The 21,833-nt window shown below is 37.5% G+C and overlaps 1 protein-coding gene across 1 annotated transcript; it reads left to right on the forward strand.

Annotated features, from left to right (window-relative positions):
* Nucleotides 1-9: 9 nt before the first annotated feature.
* On the forward strand, nt 10-19,683 carry APIP (APAF1 interacting protein). The gene is made up of 7 exons (XM_033121822.1): nt 10-204; nt 8,541-8,641; nt 12,819-12,867; nt 14,078-14,195; nt 15,598-15,733; nt 18,440-18,607; nt 19,218-19,683. The coding sequence occupies exons 1-7, from the start codon at nt 148-150 to the stop codon at nt 19,315-19,317; spliced, it is 729 nt and encodes a 242-aa protein (XP_032977713.1). The 5' UTR covers nt 10-147; the 3' UTR covers nt 19,318-19,683.
* The last annotated feature ends 2,150 nt before the right edge of the window (nt 19,684-21,833 follow it).

The following is a 21,833-nucleotide window of genomic DNA, read 5'->3' on the forward strand; positions in this document are numbered from 1 at the left end:
CCCGCCCTTCTCCTTGTCCGCCCCGCCCCTGGGCTGCCCTCAGCGCCGCCTGATTGCACTTGCGGCCTTGCTGCGTTAGCCCAGGCGGAACACCGGGAGCAAAGCCGTACAAATATAGAAGGCCGCGGGGTCCACCTAGTCCGGGCCATGTCTGGCTGTCCCACTCCAGACGGAGACTGTTGCTCGCGGCGATGCGGCGCACAGGTAGGGGCGGGGCGGCCGGCGCCCTTTATTCTGGGGAGGCTGGACGCCCGTGGGGCGCAGCAGCGTGGTGGGGCCAGACCGGACGTGTGCCCCCGCGATCCCTGCGCACCGCCACCTCCGCTCCGCGTGCCGACGTGAGGCCAAGGCCCGGGGCGGTTTGTCCCCGGGACTAGGATACCCTACGGCGACAGCTGGGCACCAAACGTTGAAAAAAGAAAAAATAAGGAGGAGAGCGTTTGATGTGTGAGTTTTAAAGCAAGGCAGGAAGGCAGGTGAAACAAGACAACCTGAAGCCCTAGAGTGGACCTGGAGCCGAGACTGCGAGCCCTGATACCTCGTAGTTTGTACGCCCTGACCATCTGGACGTTTGGTACGCAGTTGGCGCTCGGGAAACGTTCGCCTGGACGGGAGCTGTGCCTCAGTAGCCAGCACTTTTCCTCTGAGCAGTTTAGATTGATTATGAGGTGCTCATAGAAACGATTCTTCCTGAAGCTTAAGTCAAAGGAAAATCCACCCTCAGGCTGCTTACACTTTTACCAACACTTTATGGAACATCTACTTGCTCCTGGATACAGTGGTGATTAAGGGAGATGGGCTAGAGTCTAGAGGAAAACTGGACAAGCAATTGTAATGCAGTATGAGAAACCCAGCTCAAGAGGCCGGGATAAAAATTAGCCCCCTTATTCCTCTCCCGTTGTTCTTTCTTGGGGCTGAAGGTCCCAATTGATTAATAAAATGCACGAGATTCTTACTGTGACGTACTTGTTGTGCGAGAGGATGAAATTTGTTTTTTTTCAGGTTCTTTTTCTGGCTGGTCTAATAATGAGAAATTAATAAGAGAAAATAACCAAATTTAATTACATAAGTATGTATGGGAACCACACATGCATGAAAGATTGGGAGACCCCCCCCCCACCACATGCATGAGAGGTTCAGAGACAGAAAGGTGAAATGAGCTATGTAGAAGATTCTGAGCCGAGGATGAGGTAAAATGCCTTGGGGAGGAAGGTCGTTCTTAGGATGATAGGAAAAGCACACGTTCAGTAATTAGAAGTGTGCCTTGCCCTATAGATAGGTCATGAAAAGTTATTTCTGGTAATAACTCAACTCTTATGGACAAGACTCCAAATGTAAATTCTTTAAGGGAGAGGTAAAAGTTTCTCCTGCGTCCACAGGGTCTCTGTTGCCTTCAGCTCAAGATAATTAACATGCCAAAGTGGCACATCTTGGGCTGGGGGGACCTGCTCTGACCCCCTTCAAGTATTTTGATGTCCTCTGCAGCTAGGCCCTGAGCATCTCACAGCAGTGCTCTGGGGAGCGTCTGTTCACATTCCCCTAAGTGGCTATCCTGAAACCTGACCGCCTTCCCTCATTCTCTACCCCAGCCCTGTTGCACAGATGACCTTGCCTCCAAAATAGCAAAGAAAATGGAAGCTGGTAGGTGTCAACTCCTTCTTCCCACCTACATCATAATGGAAAAGGTTAAGGACTAGAAATCTCTCGAATCAGACTGCCTGGGTTCAAATCTTGCTTCTCTACCTGGGTGGTCTTGGACAAATGAACCTTTCTTAGTATAATACATTTAATACTAAGGATTAAGTAAAGTCCGTAGAAAGCCTTTAGAATAGTGCCTGGCACAAAGTAAGCGCTCAAGAGATGATGGCTATTCTTGATATCAATTGTGTTACATATTACTTGTACCTTTACTCTTCCTCCTGTCTAAGGTAAATAAAATACTTCCCCTGTTTTTCTAATTCCAGCTTCTGTCTCCACAAAGACTGACCTATTAGTTAGGCCTTTGCTCTCCTATACTTTTAATCTCCCTATTCCCTAATTGTACCTCCTGACATGTGAAAGAAAACTATTAACCAGTTTTCCCTTTTATTTCCCTATCCAGCTCTTCATAACAACACTACTGAAAGAGTCCTTAGAATGCTCGGCCTCTAAGTTTCATTCACTTCTTAACCCACTTCAATCTGGCTTCCGTACCCCATCTCTTGAGACAGCTTTACTTAAAGTTATAGTTGAGCTCATTTACAAATATAGTTGGCCTAGCAAAACCCCCACCCAAGGTGAACCCTAGTAGCCACCCTCTCTGTAATTGCCCTGTGCAGCTAAACGTTGCTAGAGAAAATTATACAACTGGGCTCCATGGCCTCACTTCATATTCAAAATTGCAACCTCAAATTGGCGCTTAACACTGCCCAACAACCCTCCTGTGTTTCCCTAGTACGTAGTTCACTGTCCTGCGCCCGGAGATGACTAGTTGATACCTTTTATTATCTTTTCGAAGCTCTCATACTCTGTCCCCACACTCTGACTCATCTGATGACTTTATTTATACTTAAGCGAATAGGAATCGTTACATATGAACTTCCTCACTTTCATACCACAAGACCCGCAGATCTGCCTAAACTTGAACCCATCTGACTTCACAAAATGGAAGAAGCTAATCCTTCCTCCTGTGCTCCGGATCCATCCCCTCACCTTCCGAAGTTGTTTCTCTCCCTCTCCCTGTCTCTTACCGTGAATCAATTCCCTTTCTGGCAGGACTGTTCTCATCAGCATGACTTTCAAGCCCCTATCTGGCCCCTACTCATAGGCTACCACTCAACCCTTCATCACTGCTCTAGCCAACTGGTCTTTATTCCTTAAGCTCCGCAAGCGCTTTCTCACTCCCAGGACTTCACAGCTGCTCTTTCCTCTGCGTGGAGTGCTTGCCTCTCCCCAGCACAACTGCTTGTGCACACACACTCATTCATTACGTACTGTTTTTTTCACGTCTGTTAGGCTTTAAAGGTCACCTGCTCTGAGAGGCCTTCCTTAACCACCGTAATCAAAGTCGATCTCTGCTATTTTTCTCTTAAGTCCGCTGGGTGTTTTTTTCCCCCACTTATTACAATTAATTTTATATTTATTCTTCTGTTCACTTTATAAAAATTACCCCCTACAGTGTAAATTCCTTTAGAGCAAGGACTTGGTCTTGTTCACGGCTGAATTTCCAGGAAGTGCTTTGCCAACAGTAAGTACTCAGTAAATAGTGATGACTTCACATGCCAGTGAATGGCATCACTATCCACTTAGCTACCCAGCTAACCTAACACTTGGAAGTCCCTGAAGCCTTCCGCGTCATTTTCTCACCCAAGGTTCATCCTTTTTTTTTAACTTCTAAAATACCTTTCGAATCCATCGCCACCATCACTCCCTTGCAATTTTCTTTTGAAACTCTTTGCACAGCCTTCTTACTGGCCTGGTCTTTTACTTCCATGGTCACCACCCTTCATCCTCTTCTCCCCACTGCCACTGTAGAAATGTTCCAGAAACAAGATCTGATCATGTCATCTTCTATTTAAAACTGCTCAATGGTTTTCGGTCATCTATGAAGTCCAAACTCTTGTGCCTGGCATGAAAGAGCCTCTATGCTCTGCCTCCCTTTCCCCTCCATCTCCAAGAACCTAATGTAAAACCTGTTCCAACTACTGAGAGTTCTCTCTGAAATGCCCTTTGTCCTCTGAACCTACCTGGCATATTACCACTGTCCCCATTAAGACAGCTCAGCCATCCCTTCCTCTATGAAGTTTTTCTTAACTCCTGCTCCCTCCCACCTGTAGCTTCTGCCCCTGTAATGCCCTGGATTGTCTTGTATTACACATTGCTTTGTCGTTTCGTAACTGTTAACGTCTTTACTAGATTATGAGATCCTCCAGGATAAGGATTTTATTCATTTCTTCAGGGCCTTCAATATAAGTTGCTGAATGAATGAATGAATGAGAGGGCTCTATAATAAATACCAAAAGAAAGGTACGTAGAGCAAATGCCGTGGCACAGAGTTCAAGGAAAGAGTGATCACTTCCTCCTGTGATTGAGAAAAGGAATCACAGGTGAAGTGCGCAGAGAGCCTGGTGTAAAGGCTGACAAGCAGGAGTTTGACAGCTACAGTTGGGACCATTGGACATGCAGATGAACAATAGCCGTGCAAAGAAACAAAATGTATTCTTGGCTGGCCAGAAAATATGTCTTAGTCACCTATTGCTGCATAACAAGTATCCCGAAACTTAAGCTTAAAACAAATATTTATTGTCTCACACAGTTTCTGAGAGTTAGGAATCCCGGAGAGTTAAGCTCCAGGTTCTGGCTCAGGGTCTCATGATCTGGCAGTCAAACTGTCAGCTGGAGCTACACTTACCTCAAGGCTTGACTGTAGCTGGAGTGAGCTTTCAGTGCACTCACAGAGCTGTTGGCAGGCCTCCATCCCTCACTGATGGTTGGCCACAGGCTCAGTTCTTCACCTCATGGCCTTCTGCATTGGCTATCGGAACATCTTGAGCAGCTGGCTTTCCCTGGACCAAGTGATCTGAGAGAGAGAACAACCAAGGTGGAAGCTTTCGTCTTGTAGCCCAATCTCAAAAGTGACCTACTGTCACTTCTACAATAGTCTGTTGGTCATACAGACCAACCCCAGTACAGTGTGGGAAGGGACTGTATACCCTGGTGTGAATACCAGGGGATGGTTAAGAGCCATCCTGGTGGTTGACATCCACTACTAGGTTGAGTAGAATTGGAAGACTTATGTAAAAACGTGAAAAAAACTATTTGAAAACTTAAATTATGGCAAGAAAACAGGACTTAACAGACCAAGGAGGTGGTATTTGGGCATATGATGTTGTGAGCAATGGAGTCAGTGATCAAAGTATATCTTTTTAGTATTAATAGAGTGAATGGTGAATGGAGAAGAAGAAGGAGGATTTGTAGGCAAGGAGACCAAATAGAATAGATAACGTTAACCCTCCCCCAAACGTCAGTCTCTGAAAGTTTTTACTCAACTTCTGCAAGATAACAAAATAAGGACAGTGAAAACGTTAATTTTACAAAGTTGATTGCTTTCAAAAGATTACCTTTTATTCTGAGATTATCCTTCCTACTCTTTTTATGTTAAAAATGTACTTTATTTTTTGAAGAAGGCAATAGTAGTTGTTAAATATAATTAATGTTGTAACTTGGCAAACTTATGTAAGTCTCTAAAATTTAAAAAAAAAAAAAATTACAAAAACTTCTGGTCATCAAATTCAAAAGTCTGAGAATCACTTATCCAGATGATTAATATAAGGAAACTGATACCCAGAAAGGGTCACTGACTTTCCTTAGGATCTTCCGATTTCTAGGTAGTGCTTGACTAATAATGAAGTGTGGTGAAGGGAGAAAGGAGAATTAGGCCTTTGAGTAGAGGTGAAGTTGCAAAAAAAAAAAAAGCAATATGCATAGAGAGGAGAGTGAAACGGATGTACAGAAAGAAACAGGAAACAAAGAAAGATTAAATGCTGACGACTTTGCTATGTCTGCATCCAGTCCGTTCCTGAGGCCAGTGTCAGGAAATATTGTGAAAGACTGAAATGAGCAAAAAAAACTACTAGGTGTCTGGGGACTATCTTTGAACTATTTCACAACTCTGTAAATTGTGGAATACTGACAGTAATGCAGATGAATATTGTTCATAAAAATGCAAGTTGTGTTATGGAGATTCACCTATTGCTGCCTGGTGGATATTGTCCAGTTTTACATTATTTGTAAATCCAGGATTCCTGATTACTTATATGGGTGTGTGTTTGTTTTGAAATCTCTTTGGAACCAGTTGTAACATATTTCTGGTTCCCTCATTAATTGATGGGTTAAATAATATCTTTGACACATGTTAATTTTATATTTGTATTAAAATCCAGGAAAACCTCTGTCTGAGCAATACATGCCTCTATTATGCCTATACTGAAAGAAAAGGTAGAGGAAGAGCCATGGTTGGTCATGAGTGGGTAGCTGACAATTGAGGCTGATTTCCTTAAAAAGTAGATTGAAAAATTGGAAAAATAAAGTACCATTTCAAAAACTTTTTAAACTTTAATGTTTTTATTATATACTGTGTACAAAATACTGTATACTGTTAACCGTTTCTCCACCCCTTAACTTGTAGTAGAATCTCAACTGTAAGTAAGCAGTTGATTGTAACCCATCTTTAGATAACATCTTTCAAAATTCTTATTCTAATTGAAAACAAGATGTAACAATAATAGACAAGTAATATTATTGACATTCACGGGAATTATCATTCCTAACTAAATGCTAACTAAACCTTTACTTTCTTGTTAAAAATATCTATTCGGATTTTTACTCTGGATAATGTAAATGGCTGGATTTTTACCAAATATGTCTGTATTTGGTTCCCGCTGCTAAGTGCTTATTTTTCTTGAAATTGTAATTTTGTGGGTTTGAATGAAATTTTGTTAGCAACGGCCGCCTTAGCACTGTTATTTCTGTAGCTTGTAGCTGACTAATTGCTACAATACCTCAGTACTGGGAAAGACAGAAAGGGCAAAGGAAGACCCACAATAACAGACCATTTTCTATAATGCTTGCAACTTGCTGTGCAAATTGATGGTTTTAAGGATTGGAAAACTGCGGGAGTCTTCTCATTAGCTGTACTTTAATATATAATTAAATATCATTTATAGCCCTAGGAAAGGAAATAGCAAATTATACAGGGTACGGATAACTTGGGTGGATTTTGTAAGAACAGGTATCAGAAAAACCACCATAGCTTTACCATTAACTTTAATTCAAGAATTTTTACTCTTTAAAATGGGAAGGAAAACCGACATTGTGTCACACATTGTGCTGGCTGCTTTATATCCATTATATCTCATTTTAATCCTCATAATGTTCACATTTTATAGGTGAGTAAACTGAGACCCAAAGTCATGTAAACAAAAAATGAGGTATAATAGATTTCACTTTATGTCCATTAACTCCTAAGCCTGTGTTGAATCAGAACTTTAAAAAATTTCCATGTTCCCATGTTCTTAATTTGATATTTTGAAGTCTACTCCATTAAATTATCATTTGTAATACTTAAAATGTGTATGTCAGATATTAACAGTGAATTTGGGAAAACACCATAATTTCAGAAATCCAGAAAAGTAGCTGAAAATTCAGTCTGTTCAATAATAATCCGTCTTTGGACTTAGATGTTTTTTCCCCCTTTACCCAGTGCCAAGATTTATATGGGCACGCTTCCTTGCTGTGCTTTTCTGCCCACTGAGTATATTTCCCCTGGAGGGTATAGTCCTTTGGCGTCTCAAGCTATGTAGGGATTTGCTATCGCATGCCTCATTTTGAGTACACCCTAGTTTTATCTCGTGTTTCTAGTGGCTTGCATAGCTATCAGAATTGAAGCTCTAGGTTATCGGAGTTTTGGAAATACCTTCGGGGACATGATGGCTTTGGAGCACACTTCCTTTCCAAGTACCTTACTCTCATTACTTTTATGGCCACTGTGAGATGTTACTTTCTTGACAGCTCAGCAGATTTATTCAGCATTTTTAGTTGTTTCCATCCTGGCAAAAGTGGAATTCATGGTATTTATTGTTTTTGTTTTCATTAATTTTAACTTTAAAAAAGAAGGGAAAAGCTTTTTTTTCCTAAAGAAGTAACTTAGAGTTATATAAAAATAAGGCTCTTATTTTAAATATACTTATTGTATATTTGATCATTTCACTATATACATATATAAATTTGATCATTTCACTATATACATATATAAATAATGAATCATGTTGTACACCTCAAACTAAAATAGTGTTCTATGTCATTTTTACCTCAATAAAAATAAATAAATAAGGCTTGAGGTTTATACCGCCATATATGGTGGTTTAATACACCATATATATGTTCCTGTCCACACACATCTTTATAGAAATGGCCCAGGAAGTATTAATTGATTGTTTCTGAGTGAGTGCTTTCTAGGTTATTTTCTTGACTTTATATTCCATAATGACTATATATTGCTTTTGTAATAAGAGAAAACGATACATTCATTTTGAGAAAAAGACATTTTTAGAATAAAAAAAAATTTGAATCACACAGAATATGAACAAATAGCTATCATAGTATATCATATATATCATGCCTTAATTGAATGAGATGTTTTTGTGTAAGTAAATTTACTGGATGACAAGCATGTTCCATAAAGCACCAGATTCTATTTTATTTCAGCCATTTCAGTAGAGACTGTGTAACATATACCAGGCATTCCCCCACTTTGTTCTTGTAGCCTGTTTGATTGTGTTGGACTGAATGGCCCTATACTGAATAATTCCAGGTTGCCAAATAACACAGTAGATCCACTTTCTAAACGTAAAAACAAAGTATGTTTTATAATAGTTTCCTCCCTCACAGTACTCTCTCTATGGTAGATTTTCTTAAGCTTCCTCAAATTGGCTTCATAGAGAGGTCAGCTAGAATAATCACTTGATGAAATGTGTGTTTAAAACCCTTGCCTTTTTTTTAAGGACAAGGAACATCCAAGATACCTGATTCCAGAGCTTTGCAAACTGTTCTACCATTTGGGCTGGGTCACTGGGACTGGAGGAGGCATTAGCTTGAAGCACGGGTAAGTTTCTGGCTGGTTTCATTTCCAGGAATTCTCCACACAGGGCCTAGCATGCATTATGTCCAAAGAACAACTGATGCACAGTTTTATGTGATACTGAAGGTTTTCATTTCTACTTGGAGAAATAGGTTTGCATAACGGAGTGGAACAAGTGTATAGAAGTTGCAGAAATAATAAAACTTAAGGATTTAAGAGCCACAGTTTCTGATCAGAATAACCTGGTCCTCAGCCTTTGGAGTACTAACGTTAAATAACATGCTGCCAAATATGTTCATACCTATGTCTGGAATTGTAAAGGGTCCCCTGTAGGTAGACAGGATTTCTTTCAAAGGTTCACATACATATTTTAAAGTCACTTAACTACACATTACTAGCCATCAGAAATCCTGAAAATTACATTGTATTGAGTCAAAGGAAAAGCAATATGACTCTCTATGCACGTGTGTCATTATTAATGGACATAGCAGCTGCTGGTCCATGTTGCTCAGAGAATAAAGCAATAGGTACTGGGCTTGAAACAGAAGGAATGAATAGTATTTACTGGTTTATTAGATTTATTCAGTGTCTTTCTTCCAAAAGGATGAAGAAATAAGTAGCTTACAATGAAAGCAGAGGTTGTGGAATTTCATTCTCTCAAGTGTTTTTCCTCTTGAAATGTTTTTGGAATATTATTGTCTGGAGGCTGAGTGTAAACTGAGAGGCTTGATTTATTTCTTTATCCTAATTCACTTTCTTTAACAAAAATTGGGTTACTACAATATTCATATAATATTGAGTGTGTATATATATATATATACATAGATGCCCCCAAGGACGCAGTATTGTGTAAAAGGAAATGGAATGTAAAAAAAAAAAAACCAACATTTGGAACAAAAGGAATTTTAGGGCATACAGCAGGATAATGCCATTTTAATTTCATCTGCTTCAAATTACCAAGTAACTCAGGAAATATTAATTGAAATGTGGGAAATGACAGGAGGGGCCTTAGTCAACACCTGTCACAATTATGTGTACAGGGATGCACTGAGTCTGGAAAGGTCACATTCTATGTGGTACCTTGTCCATCCATCCATGGCACTCTTGTCTTACCATCAACCCAGTACTAATGTGTCAACTCAGCATTTTGCAGGATTTCACATTATTTTGCCAAAATTTTTAAGTTGACCTGTTTCCAGTAAACTCCTATGAAAACAATATTTGTTGTTGTTTTGAATCCATTTAAGAGTTGAGTCCCAATATCGGTTTCTCCGCTGTTTTATTTAGAGTAAGTCATATTCTAAACATTGCCTTTAGTTAACTTTTATGCACATGCAGAAATAGTTTGTGCATGTACAAAATATAACTTCCTACCAAACTGAGTTTTAATAACCATTTTTAACTGGCTCTTTAAAAAAGAAAAGAAAAAGCAGCAAAGCTAAAAATAGAACGCAGATAAGGGGCCATTGCACATCTCAAGAGGGAATTTTTTTTAATCATAAAGACATAAAATACTATGTTCTTTCTAAAAGAATTTTACTAATCTATATACTGAAATGGGTGTGGTCACCCTAAAACACTCACTTGTCACCTTTTAAATTAAATGGCTTGTACTGCACTAGAATCAATTCACAGGACAGTTGCATTGTGCATGTAAAATGCTTTTTCCTTAGGTTCTTAATGGGTAAGGAGCTCCTCCTGGAGGTCACGGGTGGAAACAGCCACAATTTTATGGCACTGTATTTGGAATCTTATTAAATTGGTGTTTTACACAGTAAAATGGGTAACTTGTAGTAAAATGTTGAATTTTTTCTCTAATATTTAAATGAGTTCATAAGCCCACATCAGCTACTTTATCAGCAATATTGTTCTCATGTTATTAGTGAAAGTTTGGTTTTCTTTGATGCTTAGAGCAAATAAATTTGGAATGAAGTAGAAACCCCATAGATTAATTATGTTTCCAGAGTAATAGTGACAATAAACTCTTTGGGAATATAAAATTATTTACTGAGTCCCAGGTTTGGCTGATACCATTTCAGCTTATGTTACTGATGTGTGGTACCGAAAGATGTATATAAAAGAGAGCGTAAGTCACATAGAAGAGTTAAATCAGAAGGAGGAAATGGAGGACCAAGAAGATGACAGTAATCAAGGCAATTGTAGGATACTTAGCAGGTCCCTGCCATTTACATTTAGCATTTCCTGTTTTCACAGTGTAATATTCTTACGTGTTAGAGATGCATGCTATTAGAATTAAAGTTAATAAACCCATACCATAGACAAGGTAATTAAGCCATAGTAAGATTTAAATGAATTTTTTTTAAATGACTAGACAGTAAATAAAAATAGATGTATTCTGAACTCTTGGGTTTTGTCCCCTGCTTACCACATAGTGAAAGAGCAGGGAGAATAGAGAAATAAGTTCCAAAACTTAATACCTTGAAATTCAAAATGCTTTTTGTTTGTGGCTTACAGCACCAAGTCAATACTTCACTTTTAGTCTTTGGCGCGTTTCCCTCCTAGAATAAAAGCTCTGTCATTTTTGTATTTTTTTTCAGAGACCTTCTTCTTTGTAGGTGTAAATATATCTTTTCAAAACCTATTTTCCTAATCTTTTAATTACCCAAAGTTGATCAAAGTCTAAACTAATTTCCATTTTACAAAGGCAGTAATAAAGCAGATTTGGAGTACCAAATTACTTGAGTAAACTGAATAAATACCCTGGATTTTCCTTCTTTGTAGATGGATTTTATTTACTAGCAGACGGTTTTGTACTTTATTTGGGTCTGTTCCCAGGACTGCATAAATTTCTTCCACATAAGAAGACTTACAAGTCCACTTACCAGGGGAGGTTATTGGACTACATACCATACACGATTCTAGAGTTTCTTCCATATTACACAAGGACAAAAGATTTGGATCCCTGGTATTGGTAAAAACACCCTTTTTAACAGTATAATTCCCTACCCATTCCCACTGGTTCTAGAGGAATGCCACTCTATGGTTTTCTTATGCAACAGAACTCAAAAGCGCTAGCTACTTTGTGAAAACAAATGCTTGAATGTTACTTACTGTGCTTTGGATTTCACTCCCATTATCAGGTCCAGCATTTATTTTCTAGACATTAATTTACCACTGCACTCTTAAAGGAACTTTTATTTCACCTAACATTTTTGTCAGTTCCAAGTCTATAGGTTTATTAGTGACCCCAAGTTTGATAGCTTGGTTCACTGCAGGCTGTCATCGTCATTTTCAGTATGAAGTAGTTAATATTTACTCAGTGGCCCTGTGGCCGTGCCTCAGTGGCAGAAGCTGGAGCATGCGTGCACATGCACTTCCTCCTTTACCTACATGGGGCAGCTCTTTAATACCCTCTGGCAGCAACTGAAACTGATCAAAGAGCCAAAGGACTTTTGTTGAGGGTGGAGAGAATTTAGAGACGATTTTGAAATTGATTTCCAAATCAAACTTCAGAGCACCTTGCGGTGGAGTATAACACGACATTCTGTAGCACGGAGATCTCCAGATGTAGCCATTCTTTTTATATTTTTAACTTTTTGTAATTTTTTTAGGTTTATTAACCAATATTTTCACAAGATAGATGGGTTTTTTCAAACAGGAAGCATACCGTTCCACCCAAAAAGTAGCCTAGTGCTAATGCTGTAATGATTTAATAAACTGTCCAGCAGAGGTCTCTAAACTTCATGTTTTCTAATAAGAGCACTGAAAACAGTAAAATTAAACCCGCCTGATTCCTGGCAAGACAGATACCTACACATACTTCTAGTGAGCGTATTCCCCCGATTGGAATACCTGTATTCCATATAGACTAGGATAAACTGCTTACTCATGCTTAACGATTCATGCTAAAGACTTGTGTTTTCAGATTTTATTTCTCCTAACCAGATAAAAGCGTGGTGATCAATGCTTTTGCCCCATAAACAGAAATAAAGAAATATATATGAAAACATAGAAGACAACAGCAACTATCAACATTGTACTGTATCATCAGTATTACAAAGGCGTTCAAGTATTTGGTATTCTTTCTATAGTCGGTACCAGTAATTAAATCAAGCAGCTCCTCGTATGACTTGATTTATAAAGAACATTAATGATTGGACTGCAAGGATATATTTTTCTTTGTGCAGAAGCAGAACATTAGAGTGAAATAAATACCAATTTCCGTATTTTGTGTTCCCAGCAATGAAATCTACATTGCTCCTTCAGGAGTGCAAAAGGAACGGATTCGGGTACGGTAAAGAGATCCTTCTTAAACCCAAATGTCTTTCTTCTCTACTTGACTATTGTTTTGTGAAATGGAATTAATTAAAAAAAAATACTAGTTTTGAAGGGTAGTTATATTGTGACCATTTAAATAACTAATCAACAAACATTTTTTGAGTAACTGTCAACATTTTTTTTTTAAGGTAGTAAGTATCCTCTGTGCATCCAGCATGTTTTGAACTCTCATTTAACCTCTAGAGGACAAAATTGAATAGTGCAATTTTGATTCATAATAAAAGGGGATTATAACTTTGCAGTGTTATAACGCCATCTTTATCAGGCTAGTAGGGTAATCAGACTTCTGGTCTCAAATGGACCAAACTGACTCCTATTTAATAATAGCAAATCTATTTCAATTTATTTCAAAATTTTGAGAAGACTCGTTCTGTATTAATGCTACAATAATACTAAAAATCTAGTTAAAACAAACACATAATACTTAACTTCTATCTAATTGATAAAATGCTTCATTAATAAAACATTGGTAATAGACCCTGTGGTTTGTAGTTTGTAAGAAACCCTGGCAAATGAAATGTATAAGTCAGAAATATGCATGCATTACCGGGAAAAACCAGATCCACAGGTTTTTCCCGGTAATGCATGCATATTTCTGACTTATACATTTCATTTGCCAGGGTTTCTGAGTGCAAGTTAACTTTCTCAGGGGATAAGAAAATTTTGCTCTATATTTTTCCTCTTATATATTATGAAATGTGAAAAAAAATGTAACACCCATCTTAGAATGATGATTTCTTTCTATAGTCTCTCTGAAATAGCGTTACGAAATTACAGGGCAAAGTTGAGAAGCTAAATTGATGAAATGACAGCAGTGTTGTTATATACATGTTAAATTTTCCATATCAATTTTTTCTTCAAATTGTAAAGGAAAATACTTTAGCCCTCTTGAAAATATTTTTATTAGTAGAAAACATTATTGTTCTCAAAATGGCTAAAAAATTTTTAGAAACTATAATGATATGAATATTTAAAATATGAGTTGAACATATGTACATGGATATTATCACTCATATATATTATCACTCATATTATAATATATATATACATTATCACTCATATATATACATATATATGTATATATATACGTATATATGAAAAGGGGACATTTCTAATTGATATTGTATAAGCCTTGTTTTCTTTTCTGCCTTCTATAAATAGCCAGAAGACATGTTTGTTTGTGACATCAATGAACAGGACATAAGTGGACCTCCACCCTCTAAGAAGTTAAAAAAAAGCCAGTGTACTCCTCTTTTTATGAATGCTTACACAATGAGAGGTAGGTAGAAAATATATTCAACATAAAGAATATTTGCATAGTAGGCTCTCCTAAATAATAATAATTATTGTTGTTGTTAACATTTCTTGGATACCTACTATGTACAAGAACTTTAAATATGTTAACCTATTGAGTCCTCACATCCTGTGTGGAAGGTCCATTTTACATAGGAGAGGACAGAGCTCTGGGAAGATACTCCCAAGTTAAAAAGCTGGTGAGTACATGGGCCAGAATTCCAACCTAGGTCAGTCTGACTCCATTAAGATTGCCAAAGTGACTGACTAAATGTTTACAATCAGATTCCTGCTCTTAGTGTAGAGTTATACCTCTGGACACTTGTAGTAGAAGTAAATCAGTTTACAGATGAGGGAGAATTATGGCCTTTTCTTCACTTCAGTGGGAGGGATCCTCTCTTTTTAAAAAATTGACAGTGTGATAAAAAGTAGGAGTCTTAATTCCCAGAAATTGTGGGAGAAAACCAGCCTGGAAAGGTTGAACCTAGGAGGCAATGTGAAAATAGAAAGTATAACTGAAGTACTGGCTCAGCCATAGCAATAAAGTCATTAGCAGCATGCTTTATTATAGCCACTAAATGAAATCAATATTGAGTAAGTAATCATGCTATGTTCTGTTCCAGGAAATTATCAGTGACTGCTGAAAATGATAAAACTTCAGGAACAGATTCTAATAGCACGAAGGACCTTTCCCAGCATAAAGCTAAATAAACTTCCAATTGCAAAAAGAGCCATTACTGAATTTTATAGCATACAAATCCTTTTTAGGTAAACTCATTACATCTATACCTTAAAATCCCTACCATCCCTCATGCTACCAAGATATGGTCTGCGCTCTGAAGCCTGACTTGGTAATTAAGGGTCAGACTGACCTGGGTTCAAATTCAGGTTCTGCCTCTACTGTCTGTGGACCATGGACAAGTTATTTAACATCTCTGAGTTTCTATTGACCATTAAATGGGGGAGGTAGAATTACCTCTAAGATTGCTGATCTGATGCAAAGAGATAACATACATAAAGGGGGTTAGCCCAGTGCTGGCACATAGGAATCCCTAAGTGAGTGGTCGTAGTAGTTTGATTATGGTCTCCATGATTATTATCGCTGTACTTCAGACCATCTAAAAGATATTTCATGGGCACATGTAAAGTATTGTGAAGTGTCCTGATGCTGGATAAAGTTTTCATTTTTTAGCTTTCCAACTCTATTAGTATTTCTCTCTTCATACCTCCCTCCTACCAACTGCCAATTGCTTATTCCATGCCAAGAAAAACAAGTCCATAACCATATATAAATATGTGTGTGTGTGTGTGTGTGTGTATTTTTTTTTTCCTTTAAAAGGTATTATTTAGTTTTCACTGAGCATGTGGCTTTTTTCTTCCTCCTCCAGGAGCAGGCGCAGTGATTCATACTCACTCCAAAGCTGCTGTCATGGCCACCCTTCTCTTTCCAGGACGGGAGTTTAAAATTACACATCAAGAGATGATAAAAGGAATAAGGAAATGTACCTCGGGAGGGTATTATAGGTATTGTTTTTTTCTGTTTTTGCTTAAATAATTTGAAAAGTATTTTTCCTTCTTCTGATAAACAGACTACTGGTTTTTTAAATGAATTTAATGGACTGTTGTGGGATCTAAGCTAAGTAATACCCCACCTAATTTTATATTTCGATCTATTCTCAGTGACACAACTCAGATGCCTCCCCTCTTCCTCCCCGACTTTCACCCTAGCCTTGGTAAATCATTAGCAACATAAATAATGAAATGTTTGTCAGAGCAAAATGAAGAAACCTTGGCTGAGACATCTATAGCAATGGAAAGATTATGTCCCTGTATTAAAGCACCCAAAGAACAAGAGCTCCCCACCTTTACTTTGTCTGAAGGAAGTTTCAGACCTGACTAAAGTTTTTTACTTCATTTTGATTTGTTAGTATTTCTAGAATATTCTCATATTTGTAAAAGTTTTATCATTATTTCAATGTAAGTAGATATCTATATTTTTATAATTTTTTCTTTGTGGCAAGTGGCATAGATAATATACAACAAAGGTCTGGATAAAATCAAATAAATCCACCAGCCCACAAAGAAGCGGTAATTATTCATCAATCTAGACAATAATGATGTGAAGAAACATGTTCGCGGTGCTCAGGTGCAAGCGAAGCGTTTCATTTGAATGTATTGGCATTCTTACTCCTGAGTCTTCTCCCTTCCTGATTTCCTAAAGGGCCTTGTTTAGAGGAAAAGGGTGCCGGTTTTTGTAAAGTGTTCTTACAGCAATGTCTTACTGCATGTAATAGAATGGACATGTTTAAACGAGCGTGCTGAGAATTAATTTGATTTGATTATAGTTAATATTTATTGTGTGCCTAAAGCATTCCTCAGTCCTGTGAAATACCTACTTACAAAAGTTAAATATTTATATTATGAAAGAGGACATCGTAAAGAAAGTATAGTCCCATATTGCCTTTTCCACATCTGGGCCTTGAAGGAAAGGCATTATGTATGATACCAATTTCATCAGCATTTGATTGCTTTGGTGAAAAAATAAAAATAGCTCAGAAGAACACGTAAAAGGACGGGTAGAGAAACAGCACAGTAGAGAGCTTTGGAATTTTGTGAGATAAAAAGGACATGAATGAAAAGATGTCATGTCTTATGCATTGTAACTTACACATTTGGTGTATTATTTTGAATGTTTCAGAATTTGAAAAATACAATCTATTTTGAGATGTCCTTTGAGATTCTGTTTGAGCCTGGCTGGGAAATCAGTAATAGAGTCATTATTATAGCTCAGGGGCAGTGATGTTTTATCAGAGTTTGGGGAGAATCTTGAGTCCAGTTTTCAAAAGAAGGGATAGTAAAGGCTGGATGAAGTAAGAAAGGAGTGTTTTGATAGTCTCTCTTTTATTTTTTTAAGTCCATCTTCAGAAAAAAAACACCTTTCAAATGCTAATTCTTATCAGAGGAAGTTACCATGTTTAAATATAATTGTCCTCCCTTTTGGAAGCAACATGCATATGGTAGAGTGAAAAGAACGCTGTTCGATGGCCAAAGGACTATCCTGGCTCTGTTCCTCATTTAACTTATTAGTGTCCTATCTGTGAAATGGGTAGCTTGAATTGAATTAGCTTTCAGGTCTTATTTTTCTGTGAAATTATTTTGCCATGTGAAAAGTCTGACTAGTCATTATATGCTAAAGGAAAATATAAGTTTGTGGTTCTCCTGGCCAATATTAGGACAGATTTGGGATTAGCCATTCATTCCTTCCATATTTAAGACTATTTTATAATTATCTCTAGTTTACTTAAGTGAAATAATGAGCAGCTCCATACGTTAATGGTAATGGTTGGCCAAGTTACACATGACAGCTACTTAGCCTGTACCTGCCCTAAAGTAGTAATTTCTGATAATACTTCAGCTAGAATTTTTGGGGTGTTGGTTTAGCTATTACAGAGGGAGTGAAAAAGCAGATATTATATTACCGAGGCAAGAGATTGTCCTGTATAAAGGAAAACATGTCTGAATTTTGACGGGTTATAAATAACCTCAGGGATAGACTTAATCTTTACCAGTAATTAAGTGTTTTGCTTGAATGTTATTACATGAACAAAAAGGAACACACATATTCTGATTTTATCACATATATTTACTAAAACGTTTGGAAATTAAAGAAGTTCTAAAGACACAGATTTAAGAATGTTCTGAAAATATTATCTTACCTTTAATAGTTTCTCCAGAGGTTTCTTGCTATCCCAGTGCCACAAATCACCCCTGTATTTATTTGCTTGACCTTTGGGGTCCTGCAGAGATAAAGTAAAATGATTTTGTATCATTGGAAAATTCCTTCTTAATTAGTAGTTCAATTGTTAATCCTTCCTACAGTTGTGATTCTGAGATACATCATTTCCCATCTCCTGCTAAAAATACGATTGTCTCTGCTTCAAGGAAATACTTGTATGATCTTGATAATTTCTTTGTTAAGTTTTGGTATCCTATAGAGATTTCTGTCTCTTATACTTAGGATTAGAATAATGCCTGCCAAATTCCCAAGGCGTCTTTTGATACAGATATTTATTCAAGATACACAGAATAACATGCAACATCTTGTTCACAATTTGGAGTAGCTTTCCAGATATAAAGAAAATGTCTGGTTGCTTGAAAAAATTATAAATTTTACAAATGTATACTTTTATTTGTTTTCATGGGGGGAAAAAATGCTTGTTTATCTTGTAGGTATGATGACGTGTTGGTGGTACCCATTATTGAGAATACACCAGAGGAGAAAGACCTCAAAGAACGAATGGCTCGTGCAATGAATGAATACCCAGACTCCTGTGCAGTACTGGTCAGACGTCATGGAGTCTATGTCTGGGGAGAAACATGGGAGAAGGCTAAAACCATGTAAGTTTAAATCAGAGAACATTTGGGACAAGTCACCACACTCTAAATGTAAAAATGATTGAAATATGTCTTATGATTGTTAATGAAGTGTGATTTTTTTGTGTTATTGGTCAGATTGGTTTAAATTTAAATGGTTTGTCATTAATATTGCTAGATATTTGACTTGTATTGGGTATTCAGTAATTAAGAAACGTTTATTGGATAAGCTATTATTTGGCAAGGTTCTATGTACTTTGATACAAAGAAAAAGATACAGGTCTAGTTCTGGGAGGTTAAGGCCGAAGGGAATATAAAGCTAACCCAAGTTATGTAATGATTTGTTACATTTATTTCAAAAAGTGACACGTAGTAAAAATTTAAATTTATGTTAGTAGTATATTTTAAACTCCCTCTATATATATCCTGAGAAATATACAATACGGTTGCATGATTCAGTAGGATTCCATTCCATGTTTTAATAATGTTGGGGGGGAAGTAAGAAATTTTGGCCTACAATTGAGAAAAAGAATGTGCTAGGAACAGGGGTAACTTAATGGGGAGGAGAAATGTAATTATTGGAGAACTCTGTTTCACTAAACACCTTTGGTTCTTTTTGCTTTTTCCTTCTTAGGTGTGAGTGTTACGACTATTTGTTTGATATTGCTGTATCAATGAAGAAAGTAGGACTGGATCCTACACAGCTTCCAGTTGGAGAAAATGGAATTGCATAAGCCAAATGGGAGTTTACATACAGAGACAAAGCTTATCTTAATTATTATTATACTTAAATGAAACTTGACTGTATTTTTAAATGAATTGAAAATTTCCGTGATGCCAGTTAAGTTGCCACTAAATGCTCTACAGATGATCACCGTGCATCTCATCTGATGCTGCCTGACATTTGCTTCAATTCTCATAATTTTAAACGACACTGCAGTGGAATAAAATTTTATAATGAATATTTTTATGTGTATTTAAAAATTCATAACAGCAACATATTTCCCTTTAAATGAATTCCCTTTCTAGCACACACTCCCAGAGGAATTCCTCTCACTCTTCAGAGTTGCTGGTGATAGGAGAATTCATTGAAAAACTTCCGCTTAATTATGGAATGAGCACTTCCTTGTTCTTGCCAAAACTAGTGATCCATTCTCTCTATTTTATGTGACTTTACAGGAGCCTTAGTAGTGATTACTCACTCCTTGAAACATGTTCCTCTAGGCTTCTGTGACACCAGATTCGTGCTTCTCTGCTTACCTCATCGCTCACTTTTATGGTTCTTTTCTTGAATATTTCTCTATCAGACTTCTAAACGTTGGAGGGCCTCAGGGCTCTCCGTCGGTACCCAGGCTCTTCATCTTTTTTCCTAGGAACTTTCATGCAGTGCCATAGTTTAAATATTATCTATATACTGATGACTCACAGTGTTTTATCTCTAGCCCAGACCTCTTCTACATTCCACGCTTATCCGCCCACCTCCTATCACCATTTGGATGTCTAATTGCTATCTTAAACCTACTAATGCCCAAAACAATGCTATTGATTTTTCTTCCCTATAAGTCATTACCCTCCCCCAACTCCCAAACCTTTTCTAGATGCTTCTGCCAAAAACCTCCCTGAGACAGACATCTCTCACTACAACCAAGAAAAATGCCTGACACATTGTAAACACTCAATAAATACCTGTTTTCTGGGTTCTTGGTGGAGGTTCTTCCACAGAGGGAAAATAGTTTGGGTCATTTCTGCTTCACCTCATTTTTAAAATGGAGATAATGAATGAGATAAAGTATGTGAAAGAATAAACCACAGTACTTGACCTGTAGTAGATCTTTGATAAATATTAATTACCCTCCTTTCTATAAGTCTCATTTAATCCTCCTAACAGTGTTTTGAGGTAGGTACTATTTTAGATGAGATAAGTTCACTTTTTTCGATGAGGAAATTGAAGGCTCAGATAGAAGTACTACGTAGAATTTAAGAGAAAGTACGTAAAGGTCTCACCACAGTGTGTCATATACTAAGAATGAGGTCCAACTCTGAACTTCCTTTCCTAAACACCCCTCACTTCGTTATCTGCAAGGTAATTGTCGTACAAGTCAGTCATATAAACTACTACAGCACTTCTCCGATTGTATGTTTCTTCACCACTGGAAATGCAGAAAAGATTTGCAAAGCCTGAAATCAAGGTGGGGGAATAGCTGGTGGAAGTCTATCTACTACTTAATTTTTTTTTTTTTTTTTTTATGTAAAGGAGAATATGATCCCTACCCTGTGATCGCTAGGAGCTGGGGTCTAAAGGTGAATGCAGATCCAGCTCTGGGAAGGCTGGCTTATTCTCCATGTCTGGCTCATGGCTGTTCAGTGCATATTTGTAGAAAGGGGCAGTGGGCATTCTTCACACACCCTCGTGACTGTTGTTCTCTCAATTATTCCTTCTTTAAATAAGAGGGGAAGGGTTGGTTATGAATGAAGAATTAAACTGGTAAGAGATCTAGATCAAACACTTTTATTTCATTAAGTACAGGACATTCCACTCACTCTCAGATTAAATAAGGGATTAACATATTTTAGTCAAGAGTCTGTCATTTGTTTCGCAAATGATATTAGAGCCATTTGGTCCCACCCAGCTCTCTTTTTTGAGAGGTACCTCAAAATAATCTAGTTCCCCAGAGTGTCCCAATTCAGAAAGGCAGTCATGACCTGAAGGAAAGTTTCATCTTATATTTCAATTTGCTTAAGTGCTTTTGATAAAGAAAACCACCATGTCTCATCAGCAATTCTAGTCAAGGTGGTCAGATATGGGGCTGGTAACAAAGATAGCACTTTTCAAGAAGCAATTCAAATGCTTCCACCATGATGCTTTAAAGCAGGACTACAAGAGAAAGAATTTGGTTTTCATTCCATCGATCTGTAATCTATAATCAGTGAATCATCACTTTTTTTTTTTAAGTAGTGAAAGAGCAGATTATTAGAAGAAAAAAGTACACTTCAAAGAAATAGAAGCAGGTCCCGGCAGAAAGCAGTGGCTCAAGGGCCATTATTAATGGTACAATACACTCCAAAGAGCTTGTAGTGAGCCCCAAGGAAAGGCAAGGCAAAAGGGGGACAAAGGCCCAAAGGTGGCATTATTAGGAGAAAAAAGTACATTCCAAAGGGTTTAGAGCGGGCTCCCAAGCAAAAGGTCAAAAAGGCCGAATCATCACGTTTTAGAGGATAATCACTGAAATAGGTATTCTTTTACGGTTAT

Source organism: Rhinolophus ferrumequinum, chromosome 11 (genome assembly GCF_004115265.2).
Source record: "Rhinolophus ferrumequinum isolate MPI-CBG mRhiFer1 chromosome 11, mRhiFer1_v1.p, whole genome shotgun sequence".
Taxonomy (NCBI): Eukaryota; Metazoa; Chordata; class Mammalia; order Chiroptera; family Rhinolophidae; genus Rhinolophus; species Rhinolophus ferrumequinum.